General features: G+C 43.3%; 1 protein-coding gene across 2 annotated transcripts in view; it reads left to right on the top strand.

Annotated features, from left to right (window-relative positions):
* Window positions 1-232: 232 nt before the first annotated feature.
* rras2 (RAS related 2) overlaps window positions 233-21,379 on the top strand; it is a 40,681-nt gene continuing 19,534 nt past the window's right edge. Inside the window, exon 1 of one of the 2 annotated variants that reach the window (XM_072659986.1) lies at window positions 233-624. In XM_072659986.1, coding sequence (XP_072516087.1) covers window positions 523-624 — 102 coding nt within the window. In that variant the 5' untranslated portion in view covers window positions 233-522. Of the gene's footprint in view, window positions 625-18,426; window positions 18,450-21,379 lie in introns of those variants that run through there. The other variant, XM_072659987.1, reaches the window with a different exon arrangement.

The following is a 21,379-nucleotide window of genomic DNA, read 5'->3' as shown; positions in this document are numbered from 1 at the left end:
TGAGTAAATATAATCAGCCTCTGGCTTTTCTTGCCTTTATTTTTCAGAGCAGTGTCCCACAGACTCCACTGTGTTACATATAAGAGCGGCTACAGTCGAGCTCTGTCTGTACGAGTTTTCCACAGTGTGCTGTTTTATGACTGTATAGTGACCGAGGACGGCCTCTAGCGTCGTCCATTTGTAATGGTCGAACCTATCACTCCTATCTTTTCCCCATCTTGCAGCACTCGCTCACTCACTCACTCACTCGCTCGCTCTCGCACACGGTGGCTGGTAGCATAAGAGGCGAGGAGGGCGGACGGACGGACGGACGGACAAGGCGGCAGCAACGTTAAAGGCGCTCGGCGTGATTTTCTCCACTTTCCCTCCGCGGATTATTCGTCGGATTCGTCCTCGTTCTCATCTCCGGCGCCGCGGTCTCTTCGTCCGAGGGCCTGTCACGCACGGCGGAGCGGGTGTGCGCTCACTGGCGTTTCACACGGCGGCGTGCGGTGTGCGTGAGCGTGAGTGTGTTTTCCCCCCATGGCTGGCTGGAAGGACGGCTCCGTGCAGGAGAAGTATCGCCTGGTGGTGGTCGGAGGCGGCGGCGTCGGCAAGTCGGCGCTAACGATACAGTTCATTCAGGTAAGCCGAGGCCGGGTCTCGTTCACTCGGGCATCTGAGTGAGGGAATGCAGGCAGGGCTGGAGCTGGAGGCGACGGGGAGAAATGGGGGACCCCACAAGCTTTAAAAACAGAGGAGGGAGGGGGGGATAGGAATTCGGCCGAGGCCTGCTGTCACTACCACCAGCACCACCAGCACCACCACAGCAACCACCCTGTTTTTATTCCTCACATCCAAGCAGCAGCTCGTAACGTTAGATAGGTGTAACTTCGGGGAGAAGCGAACTTTAAACGGTCGTGAGCGACAATATCAGAGCGAGCTGTTAAAGGAGGGCAGAGCACTTCAGCAAGTAGCGGCACAGCCCCCCCAGCAGCTACGAGGGGATAACTTTCAAAATTAGGCTTATCGGTTGCCTAATTGTGTGTGGGTCTCAGCGGCCAATCCCACGGTCTCTCACACATTGTGTTCAGGTCGCAGACTGGCCGTACAGTGCTTAGCTAGAATGATGGAGGGTAGAGCTACTTCACAGAGCTGACAGGGTTTCTTTCTGTCCTTCTTCTTTTCGGTTATAGCATTGCTTCCCTTTTGTGGCGTGGTGTTTTCTTTCTTGAAAGGAGTAAAATAGCATTAAGACAGTCTTCGATTATATCCTGCCTGCTGTTTTTAGCCCGCGGCTACACATTACCCATGTAAACTTCATTTAGACTCAGATCGGGGCGTGTGTGTGTGTGTGTGTGTGTGTGTGTGTGTGTGTTAGCCACAGTTTCTCCCCTGTGTAATACGAGTTTTGTACTTTTACGACTTGCAGTGTAATAAAAGCTTACTGACAGCAGTTTAAAAAACGGTGTGGACAAAAATCTCACAGACGGTTAAAGACAGATGAGTAAATATTGGATTATTTTATATTGCTTTATAAAATTAACCGTTTTAGAAACTAGCATTTAGCCCCTAACTTAGTACCTAGTTGCTTTGCTAAAGCAGGAGTAATCTAAACATTTCGATACTTATTTATTTATTTTCTTACTTATTTACTATAGTTTTCCTTATATACTTACTTATTATTTTCTGCCCACGCCAGCCTAAACATATACAGTGAAGAAATTGGAGCTACATGGATTATCATAGGAAATCTTACCACAATGAAAAATGTTAACGATTTAAAAGGTACAGCAAAGTAAAGGTACAGCAAAATGCGTCCTCTGCATTTTACCCATCTGTGGTAGTGAACACACACACAATAGTGAAAGTACACACACACCCAGAGCGGTGGAGCAGAGAGGGTAAAGGGCCTTGCTCAAGGGCCCAACAGTGGCAGCTTGCCGAGCCCGGGAATCAAACCCACAACCCTGTTATCAATAGCCCGGCACTCTAACCGCTAAGCCACCACTTGGTTCATATTAATAACCTCTTGTTCCCATTTCTAATGAGTTCTTTTCACAGGTGCTTTTGTGTGTTTGTTGATTTACCCATTATGTATAAAAAGAAAGAAATCCGCAGCCTACGTTGTTGTAAAATAGAGGATGACTCAAATTGGCCTTCACGGTGGCATGAGCATCTAACCTTTCACTCTAACTTTGGGAGGCCGTGATTTACAAATCTCAGAATCAAAAACGTTGGCAGTTATCTGAGTGTGTCTTTAATACTGATATTTGGGCAGTATTTTTTTTGTACTTGGGTAAGCTTGCAGTAAATATCCTCAACATCTTCAATCTAAGTCTAGTTGCCTGCTAAGAACATGCTGGGGTCTATGTGACAGGTTGTGAGCTGGTCATCTGGAGGTATATAAGCAGCTAGGCTCCCCTGATTGTTTTACAGTTTAATGCAAATGTTTGAAGATCTCAGCACTTTGGGAGCATGTTGAGCATTTATTTATTTTAATTTATTTAAATTTTTTAATTGTAATTTTATTTACTTCAACTTATATTATTATACTTTATTTATTTTGTATATATTTTTTATTATTATTATTAATTTCTTTTTTGTTATCTTTATCTATTGGTGAATGGAGGGACAGCAAAGTAAGAATTTCATTGTACAGCGTAACTGTCTGTTTCTGCTGTGCATTTGACAATAAAACTCTTGAATCTTGAATCTTGTGGATATTGTTAGTTACTGAAGAGCTCTGCACCCTCTTTGTTTGAGATGGAGCATAGTTAGATTAGGCAGTCTATTAGATAATTGGATTATTAGGCCTGTGTAATTAGTGGAGTGGGATATATGATGAAATATGATATGTATAATGAAACCAGCTGCAGTGTCTATCTAAAAAAAAAAAAAAAAACAAAACAAAAAAACATTTTGCTGGGTTTGTGATCAGGTACTGGAGATGATGCTGATTTGGATCCTCTCAAAAACACAGGGAATGAGCAGAGGTGAGCTAAATCCAAGCAAAAGGTGGAAAGAAAGGATTTTGTTGAATGACCCAGACAGCTCTGGGCACTTGTGAAAATGAGAGTAGCCTCTGAACAACCCATGAAGTCCATGGAAAGAGTCTTTATCCTTTTCCAGTGTTGCTAGAACTCTCTGCCAGTGAGCGAGCCACCCAGCTGGCTTTTGACTCCCGGCTTTCCCGTTCAGCTGTGCTTTATGGGGGGTGGGGGGTGCTCCAGCTGAGTCACGTTGGGTTAATGGCTGTGGAGAAACTGGAATCTCTGGAAGAGGAAGTCCCTTCACTCCTGCTCATTCTCCAAGGGCCTCCTGGATGTGTTTGGGGAAAATATGAGCCTATGAACTGCATAAGCCTCGGGAGCATACAGAGATTTGTGACTTACCTAATTAGATCATTTGGTTGAGTTGAGTACATTGGGGTGCTTGGATACGACTCATTGACTATTATTTGCTTGGATTGATACATTGACAGTTATACAACCAGTGAAAGCCTTGCTCATCAGACGCCTAAAACAAATTCCTCTTCTGTGGACAAATCAGCACTGTAAGCCAGTTTTCCAGTGCCAGTTTGACTCATTATTCCACCCATTGTGCTTGACTGATGGGTTTGAGCGGCCCACGCTCGGGTTTGTCTCCCTTGGCATGGGTGGTCACTTGGTCACTGGAGTGACTTCACTAAAACAGCAGACCTCCACTGACGCTCAAGCAAGCCATAAACAGTGACCAGGCAGGGACCAAGTGGGTGACTCAAAGCCGAACGATTGCCTGGTGACATCACCGTGATACAATCCAGGCTGAAGAGCTGTGTAGCATTCAGCTGGGCATCTGTAAGCAAGTAAAGCAAGAAAATAGGTTCTGTGACTCACTACTTCTTTTTTTTTTTTTTGGACCCTGCTTTAAATGTCGTTCGATATTTTCAGGTCTCACTGAGAGAGCACACATACCAGTACTAGTGATTCATTAATGTAGCTGGTTCAGAAGGAAGTTTTGGGGCTGAGTGGAAGTAAGCAATGAAGTATCGTTGCTCCTCTGGTGTAGTCATGCATCGCTATGGAATTTGTATACAATTATAGACCACTCTATTCTCAGTCCGAGCATGTGCTCTTCTAGTGTTTTCTCATCTGCACAACGTGTGGGGCCAAATGGTTTCTGGCCTTACTTACCAATTCATGGTGGTGTGATCACATGCTACCTAATATTAGCACTTATCACCAGAGCTTGATCTCTCACACTCTCTTCTTTTTCTTTCTTTTTATTATTATTATTATTCTTTTATTTTATTTTATTTGTATTTTTTTTACATCTTTTTGGTTGGGAGAGGTGACCCCTTCAGCTCAGTTTCCGTGTAAATGCACCCTGGCCAGGCCCGGGGAGTCATGTACACGCGTGGATTATCCTCCAGAACGCTTTGACGAAGCGCAGGAGTGCTTTTCCTCCCTCCAGCACCAGGGCCTCGTGGTGCATGGTTTTGATTACTGAAATGTGAGGTCATATTAAAGGAATGCTGTACTGAGCCATTATTAAATAAATACAGATAAAGGATGTGGGGCAGTTCCTTTCTGGCTTGTGGAGTGAAGGTGCAGTATTGCCATGGGCTGTGTGTTTTGGGGTCTTGTGTTTGTGTCTTTGGCTGAGCAATTGTGTGCTTTGTTCCCTGTATGTCCGCCTATATCTAAGCAATAAAAAGAGAAGTGAGCCATGGTTGTGGAGTATGTGGTTGTTTCATTTCCATGGCTAAATGCAGCATACGACGTGTGCGTCTTTACAGTGTCCGTATTTAGATAGACATGGCAACAGCTCCTCTAATCTGGCCTGGTGATGCGTCACATAGCGTACTACTGATAGTGAGGGCAAACAAGTCCATTACTATCTGAGCCTGCGACGCTCCATTTCCTGTGTGTGTGTGTGTGTGTGTGTGTGTGTGTGTGTGTGTGTGTGTGTGTGTGTGTGTGTGTGTGTGTGTGTGTGTATGTATGTCTGGCAGGGGGTCGTAATTTTCTTAAGTCATCCTTTTCCTAAAGAACATGACCTGTACCTTAAACGCTACCTCTGTTTGAACAGAGGAGTGTAAAATGTGCGTGTGTGTGTAAAAAGCGTGAGAATGTGTACGTTTGGAGGTGCCGTTGAGGCGGGCAATGGGGGAACATTGTTGGTTTTTCCCCTCACCTGTTGATTTCTCACACTGTTGGCTTTTCAGTGTGTTGCCATTCCATTACCCTTCCTTCTGGAAAAGTAGGCTGCTTTTAACCTCAAGCGCTTGTTTGAAGGCTTTGCTCCTCCTTCTTTCTCTTATCCTCATAATGAAAGGCTTCATCTTCATGTCACAAGAATAAAAGTGGCCCACAGTGAAATTTGTGTGTCAGGCCATTAAACTTTGTATTTACAAGCCTGCACACTTTAACTCAACCTGAATACAAAACTAACCCTTGTTAGTGCGATAATCTGTGGTTCATGGGATTTTCACAGACAGCATTACTGTTACCTTTGCCCATTTCTTCAAAACTACCCTCTGCAGCGTTCATTTGTGACCTTATTGGTGAACAAAACAAAATAGAGCTTTAATTTAACGTATCCATTTAGCAGCCAAAACCAGGCTGAAGTTGGCTTCTAATTCTAACTCTCCATTCCACCTTAAATAGTGCCGCAGTCACAGTGTGTACATTTCAACAGCACTCTTCTATAAAAAAAAATTCTGCCACTTATATCTACGCTGCCAAAACCACCCATAGTTGGATGTAGTTATGCAATGACAAAGAAATTCAATTCAATTGTATCCATTTGGGGTGGTCTTTACTGTTGAATTATGCCTGGTTAGGAACATACCAAACATGGAAACGCACTGTTCTACGAACAAGACAACCACGCTTATTTCGTTGGTCCTAAACCAGCACTAAACAGCTTATTTAGAACTGTGGAGGAGGAGGCTAATGCACACATGCTATAGGGAGCCGGATGGTCAGGTTGGGCAGTCAGACTGGATTGAAAGATATTAAACACACCAGGTTTAAAACAGTCATTTATAAAAAGAAAATAAATAAGTTTATAATGTCTGATCAAAGAAACTGTGCACATCTTACCTGGGTTTTGGGGCTTTATTATTTAAAGAGACACAAACATCAGTATTGGCCGACAGTCAGCATTAAAGTATTATGATTGGATCGGTAAAGAAAAACTTGATCGAGACATACCTAGATGTAGAGCATTTTATATATATATATATATATATTTTTTTTTTTATTATTATTTTATTTATTTATTTGTTTGTTTTTATGATAAAAGTCTCCAAAAAAAAAAGGTCATCACCACTATTCTCTGCTGCATGTTCAGGGTCTAACTATAATAATGGCCTAACTTCTGTTTGCTGTACTACTGGACTTTTGTCCCCCTCCTGTACAACAGTGAAGGTGCTCAAGGGTTGGAACATGGAGAGTGGTCCGCCATGATTGACTTTAAACTTACGCCTGGATCAGGCTCTAATAAGAGTGTCAGCCAAATGCTGTAAATGTAAATGTACTTTTGTTGAGCTATTAAACTAATGAATTGTTGTACAGGATGTGGGAAGGCCCTTTTAAGAGGTTTAGGAACCTCTTCATCATGTAGGTTCTAGGGGGAATCCTTAGATGGTTATACAGCCTTAATGTTGTGCTTTAAAAGATTCTTCAGACCTAAAATCTCTTGTTTAGATTTATATAATATTGAAAGCTCTGTAGGGAAAAAGTGTTTCCTCTGTTGCATCACCCATATCTTCTGTTTTCCAAAACATGCTTCTAGGAAATGGTACAAATTGGTGTAGATCCTTTTATGATACGTGTGCGTTGGTGTGTGAATAACCTTTTTCAATTTCTAACAGCCTCCACATCATGTATAGGGAAGAGAGGAGCTGTTTAATTAATATAGAACCCAAAATGTTTTTGTTGCTTTGCTCAAAGAAGTCTTTTGTGGTACCCTGTATTTAAGAGTGTATTTGAAATACGATAGCTCCTCTTGGTGTTGATGGTTTTCAACAATACAATAAAATAGAACTTATTTTGCATGTGTCTGTAAACAAACCCTTACAGGACCGTAGCGCTGTCACAAAACCAGGTCTTAAGGCCATGCTATTTTCTGGCCAGCTTACATGTGCTGTCACTGGTGTCGACTGTGGACTTGCTGCATTTCACCAAATCAGGAACACAAGAACAACAGCAGGACTGCGGTAGTGCAGTGAGGGAGACCACTGATGGCAGCAGGCAAGATAAGGTGAAGAGAGCATTCTAATGGGCGTCTCTGAATGTAGTGGTTGCATACCTCAGACAGTCCTTCTGTAGTCTCATCGTTAGGGAGGCAGTCCTAATGTTTAAGTCACAAAGAAAAAAGGGGAACTTCCTTCATTTCAGTGATGCTCCACCCACATATTTAAAAATACTTCAGCATGCAGAAGCTCCCCACTGACCTTACCAGCGAGTTCCATCGGTGTTCCCTTCATCTCGGCCTGTGCTGCTTAGACTACCCTGCTCCACTGTGGAGGACCTCCAGAGATTGTGGTTTGTCGCTGGAAGTGGGACAGACTGTACAAAAAGGCTACATGATATGGTCATAAAATGGGATAAGCAGTAAAGCTGTTGAATATCACAATGATGATGATGATATAAAGACTGTGCAGTAAGTAATTAGTGAAACTTATTCTTGAAATGACGACACGTCATATTATCGCTATATTAAAACGTTAAAACTAATTTGTTCATATCACGACTGCAAGCACACATTTGTGCACTCTAGGGCTGATAAGAAAGCAGTCTGCCAAGAGCTGCAATTGACATTAAACAAACAAACAAACCAAAAAAACTATGATGCAAGTTACAGTTTGTTCCGCCAAGATAATATGGTAATCGACTTATCGTACAAAATTGACTGGCGAGTGTTTCAGCCTTCACACTATTCTGTTCTCTCGCCACTTTCTGTCAGAGGCGAACTTGAATCGAGCTGAGCAGACAACTACATCTGTCCTGTATGAAAAGAGTGCAGTAGACACAATGACCAGTACATCAGTGGCTCCTCCATACTCACAGAGCGGACTGCGCCAGGTAGTGGTGTAATGAATCGCCACCACCCACAGTTCAGCATGCATGTGAGAAACAGATTAACCACCAAAGTTTAACCATGGCGTGGGTACAGTTTTACTGCTGCTGTGGTCTTTCACAACATGTGTTCTAGCGATACATATTAGTAGCTTGTATTTCAATGCAAGACAAACTGAAACCACCTCATGTGTGTTATGTCTGTTGTGAAAAGGTCGCGGAAAGGTTCTAGGCCATCATCTGTGCCGCGCCTGACCTTGAACGCAGCTGCAGAAACCGCTGTTCAGTTTTTTTTTTCTTCTGTTTTGTTGATCAGAAAAATGATCTAATCCGCTCTTAGCGACAGGTAAAGACGTGTTAGTCGAAGCTAATAACTGTTTTTTTTTTTTTTTTTTTTTTTTTTTTTTTTTCTTTTTTTCCCCCAACGTGATTCCAGACAGAAAGTCTAAATGGGCTTGGTTGCTTTCCCAGTTTATTCTTGTTTAATTTATTTCCGTTATGTATTTATTTATTTTTTATATATATATATATTAGTTATTGACCGTTATTGTGTTGTAGTTGGTACAGCCTGTGGTAAATTAAGCAGTGAAATGTAATCTCACTCATGTTATAAAAGTTAAAAATAAATAGAATGATCCAGGTCATTGCATTAGGAGAAGTGTTTCAGTTTGTTCCTCTTAGGCCATATTTAAACATTCAAAGCTTAATCCCAACCTTCCCAAAGAAAAGAACCCTTGCTGATTTGAAAAAAGGTTCAGTGCATCAGTTGCATTCGTTGTAGTCATCAGATTGAGTTTAGCTTAGCGTGGCATGTTGCTAACTTACTAGTGCTTTATAGCTAAAGGTTTCCAGGTGGAACTTGCGCTTGTACAATTTGGATTCTGCATATTTATCCATCTTCACGCGTAGTCTGCCACATGTACCATGCCTTGAACCCTAACATCCGTACCATGACATGTCTGTAATGAAAATTTACACCCCTACTAACTCGCCAGCTAATATTAAAAAGCTAACTAGACAGCCCTGGTTATTCTGCCTACCTCTACATTAGCTCCCAGTTACACTAAAGCATCACTGTTGAGCAGTCAGCTGAACGTCCCGTCAAGAGTTCAAGTTTTCCAACGATTGAATAAACTGGATGTTTATTTTTTTCTGAGAAACTGGGTCAAGGGGTCGTGGGGCATCTACACACGCACTGCTCACAGAAGGTCAGAGATCCTGAAACTGAAGTTGGCTTCTTATTCAGCAGCAGCTTATTCTAATGTTTCATTCCGCCTTAAACTGAAGTGAATAGGGGCACTTGAAATGGAACTGCCGTGCCATTTAAGATAGAATGAAAGGTTGGCAAAAGAAGCAGGCCAATAATTATCCAACATGTTGTCTTCATTGTAAAAAATCATATCAGGAGAACGCTTTGACAGATTAGCCCTGCGCGACTTTTTACAGAGAGGTTTTGTTTGTTTTTGTTGTTGTTGCATGTTATTTTTGGCTGTTCTTCTGTAAACAAGTCTTTGTACTGGGTAGATAAGCCGTTTGCAGATGTGGAAGGTTTTGGCTATGTTTTTTGGTGTGTGTGTGTGTGTGTGTGTGTGTGTGTGTGTGTGTGTGTGACAGAAGAGAGATTGAGGAAAGGATGGTTTAGAGAGGGAGCAAGCGCACTTCACACAAGACGCGTTTGTCTGATGTTTGTTAAGTTGCGCCCACGCATGCCTCTTGCGTTCTTGTGCTCGGCTCCATGCATTACCCTTTGTGGCTTTGGGTAGCTTGCCTTCTTTTGAGGTATCCTGTTTACTCGCTCGAGTACTGCAGGATGAGCCAATTGGGCTGAGCTTAACACTCGCACCTTCACAGTCATAGGTGGAGACGTTTCAAACAATACCACTTGTTGTGCTGTTAGGAGAGAAAAAAAAAATCACTTCCAGGGACATAAATCAGAAGTGTGTTGACTCGGAGCGAACTTCCTGCGTACAGCCGTCACCATAACTGCTGCTATAAACACTCCTATGTTATGCTTATGTTGCTGTGATGTAAACAGTGGCATATGTTTTTGCGTCCTTCAAAGGAGGCTTACCAGAGTTTACGTTCAAATGACATTTACCTAGTGTGGAAAGGACCAAATTAGAGGCCGTTTGCCCTTCTGAGGCCGTGTTGCGGCCAGTGGCCTGTTAAGAACGAGCACACGCTGAGCATCTCTGAATGAGGAGTCATGACATCTGCTCCAGAATTTGATTATCAATGTCCGCCGTAACGCCAAAAGTCTGATGTGCCCCCCCCCACTGCAGTAACTGCCTCTACTCTTCAGGGGATAGCATTCCACTACATTTTGGTACTGGATCTTTGGATTGTTTAAAGCTAGTGTTCTGGCTAGGAATGACAGGAGTTAAAAATCTAACTGCGCTAGAAGAAAAAAAAACCACAAGCACCAACACTCTGCCAATCTACAGCGTTAGATTTAGTTGCTAGACCTGGCTCGTCCTCACTAGCTTGGAGGTGGTTTTGCAAACCATGTTGAAAATCTGTTGCAATTGAAGACAACTCGACAATGAACTTAATTCACCATCTGCAAACTAACCTCCGTGCTGAATATGAAGATTATTAAACATTTCTGTAGCCCCCAGTCAAGGACCTATTGAATCCGTGACCATTGAATTCTGTAAGCTCAGAGGTTGTTTCTGAGATTTCTACTTGTGAGCAGTCACATATTCTGTCAGAGACTATCAAAGTGATCAGATTATGTGACAGCACTGTTTCTTCTAGAAGTATGGGTGACTAAAAAAACCTGTGTACTTCTATAAGAAACAGTGCAGTCACGTAATTTACAGTTTAAGTAAAATAGATCTTGAATTTAAGATGTTTAAACATACATAAAATAAATGATAAAACTTAAAACCTTAGAAAATGACAAGAAATTACAATGTAATCTATAGTACGTTCATATTAAATTACAAATGTGAAAAAAATATTTTTGTAATGTCAGTAACACTGTTGTTTTTGTATTAATTTTACTTGGATGCTTCAGTTAAATAAAACTAAGTATAAAGTTTTAAATAAATAAGTCAAAGTAGAGACAATGAAGTCAAAAAGTAAATTAAAAAAAAGTAGAACAAGCTAGCGCAATGCAAGGCTTTTACAACCACATTTTAAAGGATTAAAAATATTGTCAAATTATCGTTATCTGCAGAATCCTAGAAAATATTGAGATATAATTTTGGTCAATATCGCACACCCCTACTCCAGAGAACACAATTCCACTGATCCAGAGGCTCTATACCCCTCTATCTAATGCTTGGCAATAGGCATAGCCCATGTGCAGCTCCTCCAGAGCGTCCCATTCTATTGCCTTTCCTGTCTTATGGGGATTATACAAGCTGTGTGTGCACATTTGAACACCTCACTCAGCTATAGGTGCACTTTATTGCAGCTGAATTCACTAAAATAAGGGGTGTCCACAAATGTTCTAGACATGTAGTGCATGCTCATCAAAGGCTCTTCAGTGTGTGTGTGTGAAAGGAACCTTCTTTCTGTATAGTGAATCAAGTTTGTCCTGCACAAAATAGTTTCCTTTCAATCCGATGAGCACGAGAGCATCACAATTTCACAGTCCGTGGTTCATCAGACCTCTGTAGATGTTTCTCTTTCTTCAACTGAACTGGAGAAAAAAGGTTCTTTGATGCGTACAGCAGGATAGGATACAATGCAGGCCTTTATTAGGCCAAGTTTGCCACAAGTGTTGAACAGCAACAGATACAGAGAGGCATTATGAAAGCACCGACCTAATACTGACACCCAGTTTTGCAGTTGCCCCCGCTCTTTCTCTCTTTATGTCTGCTTCTGGCGTGGGGGTGGTGCTGGCTCTAATGGTTTTTCAGGCGCGTGCCACGGGGACAGTGGCCTCATACACCAGGCTTTGTCAGAAGCTGCAAGTCAGCTGCAGCAAGCCATCCCCCGGAAGCTCCACCAGAGAATCAGCCTTCAACCCCCCTTACCTACCCAGCCCCCCCCCCCTTCCCCCCCCCCAAACACACACACATTCCTCAGAGCCCTTCTCCCATTGCTCATCAACCCAGCCACCACGCCCCCTCCACCCTTTCTCAGGCCGCCACCAACATACCACCACTGATGAACGTTTTTAACTTTGAGGTATGTTCTTTTGGAAATTGCCGTTTACAAACTCTGAGGTGGTTTCAGGGTCCCAAATTAAATGACAATAGTAGTCACATAGTCAATGTGTCAGTTTTTTTGCTCTGTAGTTATTTTTTTTTTACGTTGTGTCATGATACCATGAAATCACAGAGCAGTGGTCCGCCTGGTCGGATTTCATAAAAATGAGTTTCGCCCACCACTAATCTCAGCTCACTATTTAGACTCATGCCTAAAGAAGACGGAAGAACCCCTCAATCACCATTTGTGTTGCTCACATAGGAATGTGACCTCTGCCTTTCACCTGTGCAGTGAACACACACTAGTGTGCACATGAAAACGCAGTACGGGTCCTTCTGGGAGCAGTTCGGGGTTAGGTACTTTAGTCATGCCCTGCCGTTTCAGGGGATTGAATGGTCGTACTTCCCGGTCACAAAGATGCTTCTCTTACCTTCAGGACTGGTATTGTCATTGGTGTGTTGTCTGGCTCTGAAATTCACAGTCTTAACTGTAATAGTCTTAAATACAAGACAGTCTTAAATACAAGACAAATGTAGCTTATGTCTTTTTTAGTATTTAAAGCAATAGTCTGTACGTTTTTAGAGATTTGGAGATTACCGATCTAAACCTCTTCATGCTGACTCGGCCAATTCCGATCCGATCTTTGTGTTTTTATAAATAATACAGCCTTACAATTTAGGTAAGATGTGCTAATAAATGCTAGTAAGCAGCAGTAAAATCACTATTTTTACAATATTTTTGGGACTGGCTCCTGTAATCAGTCTAAATTCTAATCTGATCTACTTTGTTTGGAGAAACTTTTTAACTTTGACTGACCCATCTGACCATTCAGCTCCCATCTGACAACTCAGCAGTCAGATAACTTTTTGTGAGTTTGTGAGTGCATTAGCATTTGCCTCCTCCTCGGTTCTGAATGTGCCGTTCAGAGCTGATTTACAGCCAAAGAAAGGAGCATGGCACTATTTAAGGTGAAATGCAAAGTTAGCCTACTGCCAACTGTTAGCATCGCCGCACTTCTCAGTTTAAATACAGCTCTGTTTAGTTTTCCTCACCGGAATAAGGTCCCAGATGAACTCTGACCGGGGTAGATTTCCAAAAAATGAAAAGGTTGTCTGAAAGAAAAAGCCAACTGCATCGCTTTTGAATGCTTTCAGTTCACAAAGCTCTCACCACCTTTCAAAAGTCAAGCCAGTGGTTAACAGTCCTTAACAAGGACTCTGTTGTACTCTCCTCAGTTCTAATTCTATGTTTCTTTTGTTTCACAGTGGGTACGTGTGCAGATGAAGGCAGCGTTTGCCATTGTGATGTTTCGGTTTACGCAGTTGCTCTCGTATTGCCGTAGTTGCTCGGGTAACCAGCAAAAGGTGTCTAATCGTCTTTAGAATCTGTCCATGTGATAAGTACGTAACGATGTAACGTTGCCAGAAAACGTACCAGACTGCTCTGTTGTTCGCACCAGCATATTGATGCAGTTTATTTGAATATTTAGTTTCCCTTCCAGTCAGGAATACGACTGCTTTCAATTAAACAGAAACAATTAAGGACTGCTGCTTTTAAGAGACATCTCCACCTTGGAACCAGAAGAAAGCCTGGAAACTTAATATTGGTCGACATATCGACAGATCAGTATATATTGTACAATAAATACTAAAGTATCCTAAATCGGTTTGCTCAACCAGCTCTTCAGACTCCTTGCTGCTTAGCGAGTAACCTAAGCAGTTCCCCGGTAGCGGCTCATTGCCTGTGCTCTAGGCTCAGAGTACATTAGCCTTGGCCAGGCCTTATTTTGGCTGCGGCTGTGCATAAAGAAACAGTGATGTGGATCATGAGGATGAGCGCGTCTGAGACAACAGTGACCCGGGGATATCCGTTATGGCTGAGCTCTAACAACAAACAGCCAGGCCCTCACAGCGGAGACACACCCGGAGCCCAAACACTTCTCTGCTTGTGTTGTTGCTTCTTGTTATCTTTTCACCCTTCACCTGTCCTTCTCCACGGGGAGGCTAAAGCTGTGAAGTGTTTTCTCTGGTTTCTCTGGAGTTATGTTCAGAACACTTCTCTGTGGAAATGTGTTCATAGAAACTCGTTACCCACTTACACATGTTGATGAACGTATTGTTCTGGCTGCCTTTACCCCAGATCTAAGGCTTTCTGCAGCTGGTCAGCTGTGCTGTGCAGGCAGCAAGAGAGGATTTTTGGAAGGCAAGCTCAATGCTTTCGATAATCTTGTTTCATGCAGACAACTGTAGATGAGTGTTCAGTCTGGCCAGGCCCAGAATTTCACTGTATCTCTCGGACAAGGTGGCGGAGGGTCTTAGAAGAATGAATCACACTTGATTGATCGAAACCAATGGAAGAACGCACAAGCGCATGATTTGTTTATCCCTTTTTTTTACTCCAAAATCTGCTTCACCTTGTTTGTACTCTGTTCCACTCTCAGTTTACTCACAAGTTACTGTTCAGAGGCTGTGATCAACTGAGCAACAGCTTCCTATGTTTGGCTTCGAGATTTTGCTTTCAAAGACTATGGTATGTAGAGTTCAAGCCAAGTTTTGGTCATATGTGTGTGGGTGAGATGGAACAGGAATCTGTTCTGAATGTTCGTTAGACATGGAGTGATGGTCATCTCCACGTTCTGTCTCTGCTCTGCGTTAAGCCCCTTACACATCAGGCCCACCGTCAGCTGTTGGACACAGTCAGGCCATTGTCCTGCACCATTGCCTGTAGTTGCTTCATGTTAGTGCATTTTAAGCCAAATGAGTGTGATGAATTTGTGCCGTCACTTTGCAAGAGCGAAACCTTATTTTACAACTCTTATATTTCTCTTGGCGGTTTTAACTATGCTTGTGATCGACTGTCTGATGAAATAAAGCATGGAATGCTCAGGCATTCACGGACCCCCCCAACAGAATTATAAATGTTCCCATTTGCAAGGGTGTATTAGGTCTGTGTGTGTTAGCAATGTGGTCATCAATCAGCGACGTCACCCTCTTCCGCTTGGTGCGTCCGGACCCTTAGTATGCGGCTGGCCTCAAGAAAAGGGTTTGATCTACAGTCCCTGTTACTGCTAAGGAGTCCTAAAGTCCAGTTGCCTGCTTGTCAAACAGGGAGACGGGTTTGGTTGGGACAGCTGAGCTGATGGCTGTTCATTAAAGCGGAACAGCTGTGGCAGGGCTGTGCAGTTTTCAGGGGGCAGAAAGCTGCCTCCCAACAGGTGATGGAAGTGTGTCTGGCTGCCTGCTCTGCCTGACCCAGGGGAGGCCACAGCTCGGCGGCTGCAGCAGCATGCGGCCCTTTAGTACCACTTGGCCCCTGCGGTCTGTGGGGAATTTTGCTCTTGGCAGGAACGAGCACGTCAGCTTCGTACAAGTGGGTCTGATAAATGTTTGGCATGTCCAACCAAAACAGTTGATTTTCTGTGTTGTGCAGTCTGCCTCCATTTATAGAACTCCACACGCGGAGAACCGAAAAGCTTTAGCAACAAAAACGCACCCGCTGAGGTAATTCGAGCTAATTCTTTTTGTTGTCGAGAGTAAAGCAGGGTGTTTGCCTGAAGAGACCGGCCAAGTCCACCTCCCGAATCTAAACTCAGAGAGTACCACTGTCTCTTCCCTCCATGCCACATGTAAAGGGCTTATGAGGACAGCCAGTCTGCTTTGCCTTGGAGGGCTGGCTATTACCTCTTATTTATGAGGAGCAGTCTGCCGCTGTAATAGCATTTCTGCTGTCTGTGAGCTGGGAGACCGCTGGCCTAAAACGGTAATGTGCAGCATTTCTGTCAGAGTGCCAAGCACAGACCTCATTCGCCTGATGTCTTGCTATCACTTTAACCCACAGCGGGGAACAAAGCAGAATCCCTACTTGTGCAAAAATATTGAATTATGAGGCGCTCTGAATGTGTTGTGAGACGCTGTAGGATGAATGTCAAATGCCTGACTACATTCTCCAGGAGAAGGCATCTAGGCTGGTGGAATTCAGGCCACATGGGTGGTTGAGCCAGAGCCGAAGCAGGACCATAAAAGAGGGCCGTTTTGATTAGACAAGGGTCAAGAGTGTCTCTACTATCTGTGCTCCCTTTCTGCTGATAGTCATTCACAACAAGGCTGAGTCGTTTCACATTCCAGGCATTGAATGACCGCAGTATGCTAACACATGACCTCATTCAGTTTCCTCCATGTGCCCTCATGTTCTTCCTGATGTTTAAAGCGGCAGAGTCATGTTGTACTTGTGTTTATAGGAACTTATCGGCGCAATGTTTTTTTGTGAAGCGGAACTCAGGTGTGCCCAATGTTTAGCCTACATCCTTCACCAAAAGCCACCACTACAGTTCTTGTTTTCAGTTGAAAAGAGGTGACACATTTTTCACCTTCCCCTAAACCACCATAACAAAGGGGAAGTCAAGCTACAGTACTGTGCAACCAGTACAACTGTATTTTACTGTAAACAGAGAGACATATTAAAGTTTAAGTTGGATTCAGTGAACAAAAGTTCTAAGATTTATGAGGATTGGGTTTTTGTTTTATAACTGATGGTCAGTACAGCCAGGCCTCATCCTCGGAGAAGAGTTGTTATTGAAGCTGGTGCATGACGTGAAAGAGAACACCACAGTCAATGTATTTAGTGTTGGGCGCCAATCAAAAAAAACAACAAAAGAAAACTGTTTTCTGCCCCTCGCAGCAAAACTACTGAAGGCCAGAGCAGCAGATTTGCAACATCAACACCTCTACAATGGCTGGGCTTAACAAGGGCTCTGTCAGGGGACAGGGCAGGGGTGGGGTTTCTAAGAACATCACATGAGAGCTGGGCCAATTTCAGAGAACATCTTGCCCATTCTGCGAGTAAAGAATAAGGGCTAACAGAATATGCAGGAGGGGGAGGTTTCTTCATAAGCATACAGCAACTTTTATAATTTTTTAAAGTATAAGCATGGTCAGGTGATCAGTCCGTGAAAGGGGGTCACGCGTAACTTGCTCTTTGATTGGATTGGGCGGTCGGGCTGAGAAGATGCTTTCATGGTGCCCCCAAGTGAGTTCAAACAGGGATGATGTTTGGTTGAAACTGATCTTTGAGCAGACTGATTGAACCCTAATGCCACGGAGACTGTGGGGTGGGCTTGGTTGTCTGTCTCAGCTGCAGTCACTATGCCTTTAAGCTCGGCAGGAACCTTTCCCTTGTTGTGGAGGGTCATGAACCAGGCTCGGTGGGGCTCTACCGTATTTCATCTTCCCTCCCTTCTCTTTTAAAATTTCACTTAGCTGCGCACTTTGCGCACACTTGCCATACTCTTATCATTAATGACCGGATGCGTCTGGCACTCAGCAGTATGTATACATATGTCTATCGAAGTGTTTTTGCAGTTGCATATGACATTTGCAAATGCAGCACTCAGATTACAGCTAGATGTCTGCAGACCTTGAGGGAATTGGTCTCTACTTGTGTGATACACCATGCTGTCAGAACACTGCTGGGAATGATCAATGAGCTTGCAAGAACCAATGCAGTAAATAAGGAAATCAAGAGCTTCTACATTGGGTGTTCAGCGTATGTATGGTAATGGACTTGGTTGTCTGCAGTGCATCACGAAGGGTTTCAGTGTGAAGTTGGCCAAGCTCCCCAGGTTCTGGGTGTGGGCCAGCACATCGATTTGCTCCTCAGAAGGACAAAGAGATGTTGAAGACGGTTCATTTCCTCAGGTGCTGTCTCACGTTTGACATCCCCTGGAGACGTAGACCTCTACCCCCGTAAATCACCCTTCAAAATAATTGAGGCCTTTTAAGAGACTCTCGCCTTCCACTCTCCCTCTCCTTACTCATATTGTTATTATTGAATCATTGACCTTTCTGGCTTCGGCATGAGCTCATGGGAAAAGTAGGCGTTTCCCCAGGAAACGGAGGCCCCTTTGTGCACGGAGCCTGGACTATTAAATCTGTGCTGGGCTGGGTTGCTGTACAGGCTCACGTTGAGGCTGCAGTCATCGTCCCTTCGGTAAGGGCGCCGCCACCATTCATGCAAGTCATCTGCTTTAAGTTAACCCCTTTATCATAGCTGTTTGTGCATGATTACTGACATCTGCCAGAGGTCCAGAACATCACCCCACCCCAGCAGAGGTCACTACATTGAGGAACAGGAAATAAGTGTTTGGGGGCAGCACTAGGTATTTGCTGAGCAAAGGCATGATCCATGTGAACAAGCCGAGTGTAGAAAAGGCCTCAGGATCTGTACCAGAACAAGAAGGTCCAGGTTAGTTGCAGTTAAATGAAGTAAACATCTTCCATACTGCAAAGTTCGCCTGTTGATCTGGCAGAGCAATATGCTTTGTGATCAAAAGGAAGGTCTGAAAATGACAAAGGAAGGTCTGAATATTTCTGGTTTGGATGGTACATCATGGGACTCTCCATGAAGCCAGCAGCTGCATTATGAGATTATCATAACTAATGGCTGAGTGTCCTGTGTTCTGTTAGCCTCCCTGTAGTGCTGTCTTTGCTTTGCCTGTGGTAACTGATCTCATCTCGCCTTAGCTCATAAGCTGCCTGGAAGGGTAGACTGATGGCATTTGAAGCAATAAGCGGCACACAGTGAAGCCTGGATGAATTTTTGTATGGATCTCCTCCTCACTGCACAGTGCTGGAGCAAGCTGAGAACAGTATCATGTCAGAAAAGCTGTAATCATACGCTCACATTCCCAATAGCAGCACCTCCTTTTGACTGTATGGCGTTTATGGTTTTTCCATGCACCTCTTATGGGAATTTTAAACATCTGCCTAAAACAACTTGGAAGGAAAAGTTAAACTAAAACAAAATCCTGTAAGAACAGTTTGGAGCCTTTTGGTGGGAGTCAGCAAAGTAGGACATCAACCTCAAGTGGATAAATATCTACTCACCTTGTGTTTCTAAACTGTTAAGGCAACAGCCATGTACATGATGACTGAGAGCTGCCAAAGCCCCTGTACTGAGAGCTAATGGTTCAAAGCGTTCCATTGTATGCACTATGCATTGTGAACAAGACCTTTTTAGTCTTTCAGGAAATTCTATTAAAATCCATAAACTATCTAACCCAGTGCTGTCAAATTCTCAGTTTTTTTTCGGAGAATTCGGACACTCCCCAATTGATGAGTGACTGCAGAAAGCATGGACAGCACAACGCCTCTCAAAAGTGAAGCACCCACAGGTCCTCTGCTGGCTGGTTGCAGTATGTTGTTTAGCTTCACCTGTCCCCTATATGTTCCAATTACATTAATTCCAACAATTCGTTTTCCCTGTGCTAATATTGGCACAGAAAACGCAAATCTGCTATATCGTAAGAGGGTTATGCTAAGTAATGAACTGATTGACAGCTTTGGCCGGATCACGCCCTTTCTGTTCATAACATGAAGTAGATGAGTTGTAGTGAAACTTGCATGAACTGCACTTTTAATGTTTAATCGTTCCACTTACTGGACAAACAGAGGTCCAGTGGGGAAAGTCTGCTTTGCTTCTGCGCTGTAAGCTCAATGAATGCGGTCTGAGACATGCTCGGCCTGGAGGACTGGGCCAGGTCTACCAAATGAGTAGACGAGTCTGGCTCCGCCTCTAGTCTCTACTCTTGTTTCTATAAAACGGAAGGGAATGAAACTGTGGCATCCATGTTTTATATGGTCCTTGGCATTTACTCACAAAGCGTTTAGCTCATTTAGCTTATTAGCTACCACTAAACTCTGCAGGCCTGCTGTGAGCCCAGTTAAGTATGCAAGCTCTACCACCTTATTTACCTGTGTAACTGGCAACTTGAGACAGATTAGTTGGTTATTTGGTATGGCTGTTTATATGCTCACTCATTGTGCAAATGCAAAGGAATATATAAACCTCAGTCGTGTTCTCTCTTTCGCACAATGCTTAACACTACAGTTCTCACTTATTAAAATGTTCTGTCTTGTACTCTTCACTCCAAATGTGTATCTGGCAGCATGTGGTAAAGCTTGTGGAAATAAATGAATGTAAAAGAGGGTGGGTGGTTTAGTTCACGACTGGAACGTGGCCCGCTGGGTAGATGTGACCTGGCTGTAATTAAAGTAGCAACACTTGGACCGGGGCCTCTGATGGGACCTGACTCAGAGCTGTACACCTGCCATCTAAATACAGACTCCAACCACAAACGCACGCATGCAGTCACACTGAAAACGATACCCATCTGAGAGCTAGACATTTCCAGTTGTCTGCGATTGTATTTCTTGAGGAATAAAAGAATTCTTCCAGTGTTTAATCTGCATTTCCTCATTAGTGAAGCTCAAGCTCCCTTGACTTTAATGCTAAGGCCTCTGAATCTCTGAAGGGATATGCAACTGAGGCAATTAACAGAAATTGTGTTGAGGCCTGCATGTGTGTTCTAAACAGTATAAGTAGTTTGTGTGATCCGAAGAAGCTTACGTGTCATGTCTTATCTTTGCCTTCATAACTGATTGTAGGATGCCTGTGTGTTGACATTCTTATTTAATCCTTTGTACTCATTAACCAACACCAGTATAGTGCTGTACAAGATCCTTCGTTATCAGGATTTTGAGTCTTGTGCTAATTTCGAACGGAATGATGATTACAATGATTTCTTCGTTTGTTTGTGTGCCTGCTGCTTATAATGCACTTATTTGCAGATATTCCAGGTGCCTGTTCGGCATGCACTGTAACAAACCACAGGAACTTCCACAGAGAGCATGATGAGTTCACTGAAGTGCTTTCATCGGGTGTTCTGTGATTTGTCCAGCCTATCAGAGACATTCCAGTTGGGAATGCTATGCCTATGTACAGCCTATGTCTGTAAATCATTTTGGAATAATCATGATTATTCCAATGACCGCATTACTCAAAAATAATCCTCTTGTTGTTGGGCAATATGCCAAAACTATAACCTCATGATACTTGAGAACATTTTCATGAGTACAGACTGTTTATAAATGAGAGAGAGAAGAAATAATTGGATGCCCTAGTAGGATGATGTTATGGGTGAAATGATAAACTTCTTTTTAGATTCAGTGTAATTTTTAAGTTCAGCCTAGAAGACTGGATCTTTCATCTTTAATAAACAGGTAGGACAGAAAGATGGGACGATGAGATAGAAAGGAGATGGAATGATGGCATGGTGCCAAAACCTCAGTCACAGGAAACTGAAAGTGGAGATGGAAATGTATAGATTAGATTGG

This window comes from Salminus brasiliensis, chromosome 17 (genome assembly GCF_030463535.1).
Source record: "Salminus brasiliensis chromosome 17, fSalBra1.hap2, whole genome shotgun sequence".
Taxonomy (NCBI): Eukaryota; Metazoa; Chordata; class Actinopteri; order Characiformes; family Bryconidae; genus Salminus; species Salminus brasiliensis.
Note: the sequence above shows the minus strand (reverse complement) of the source record. Positions and strands in the feature narration are given on the sequence as shown.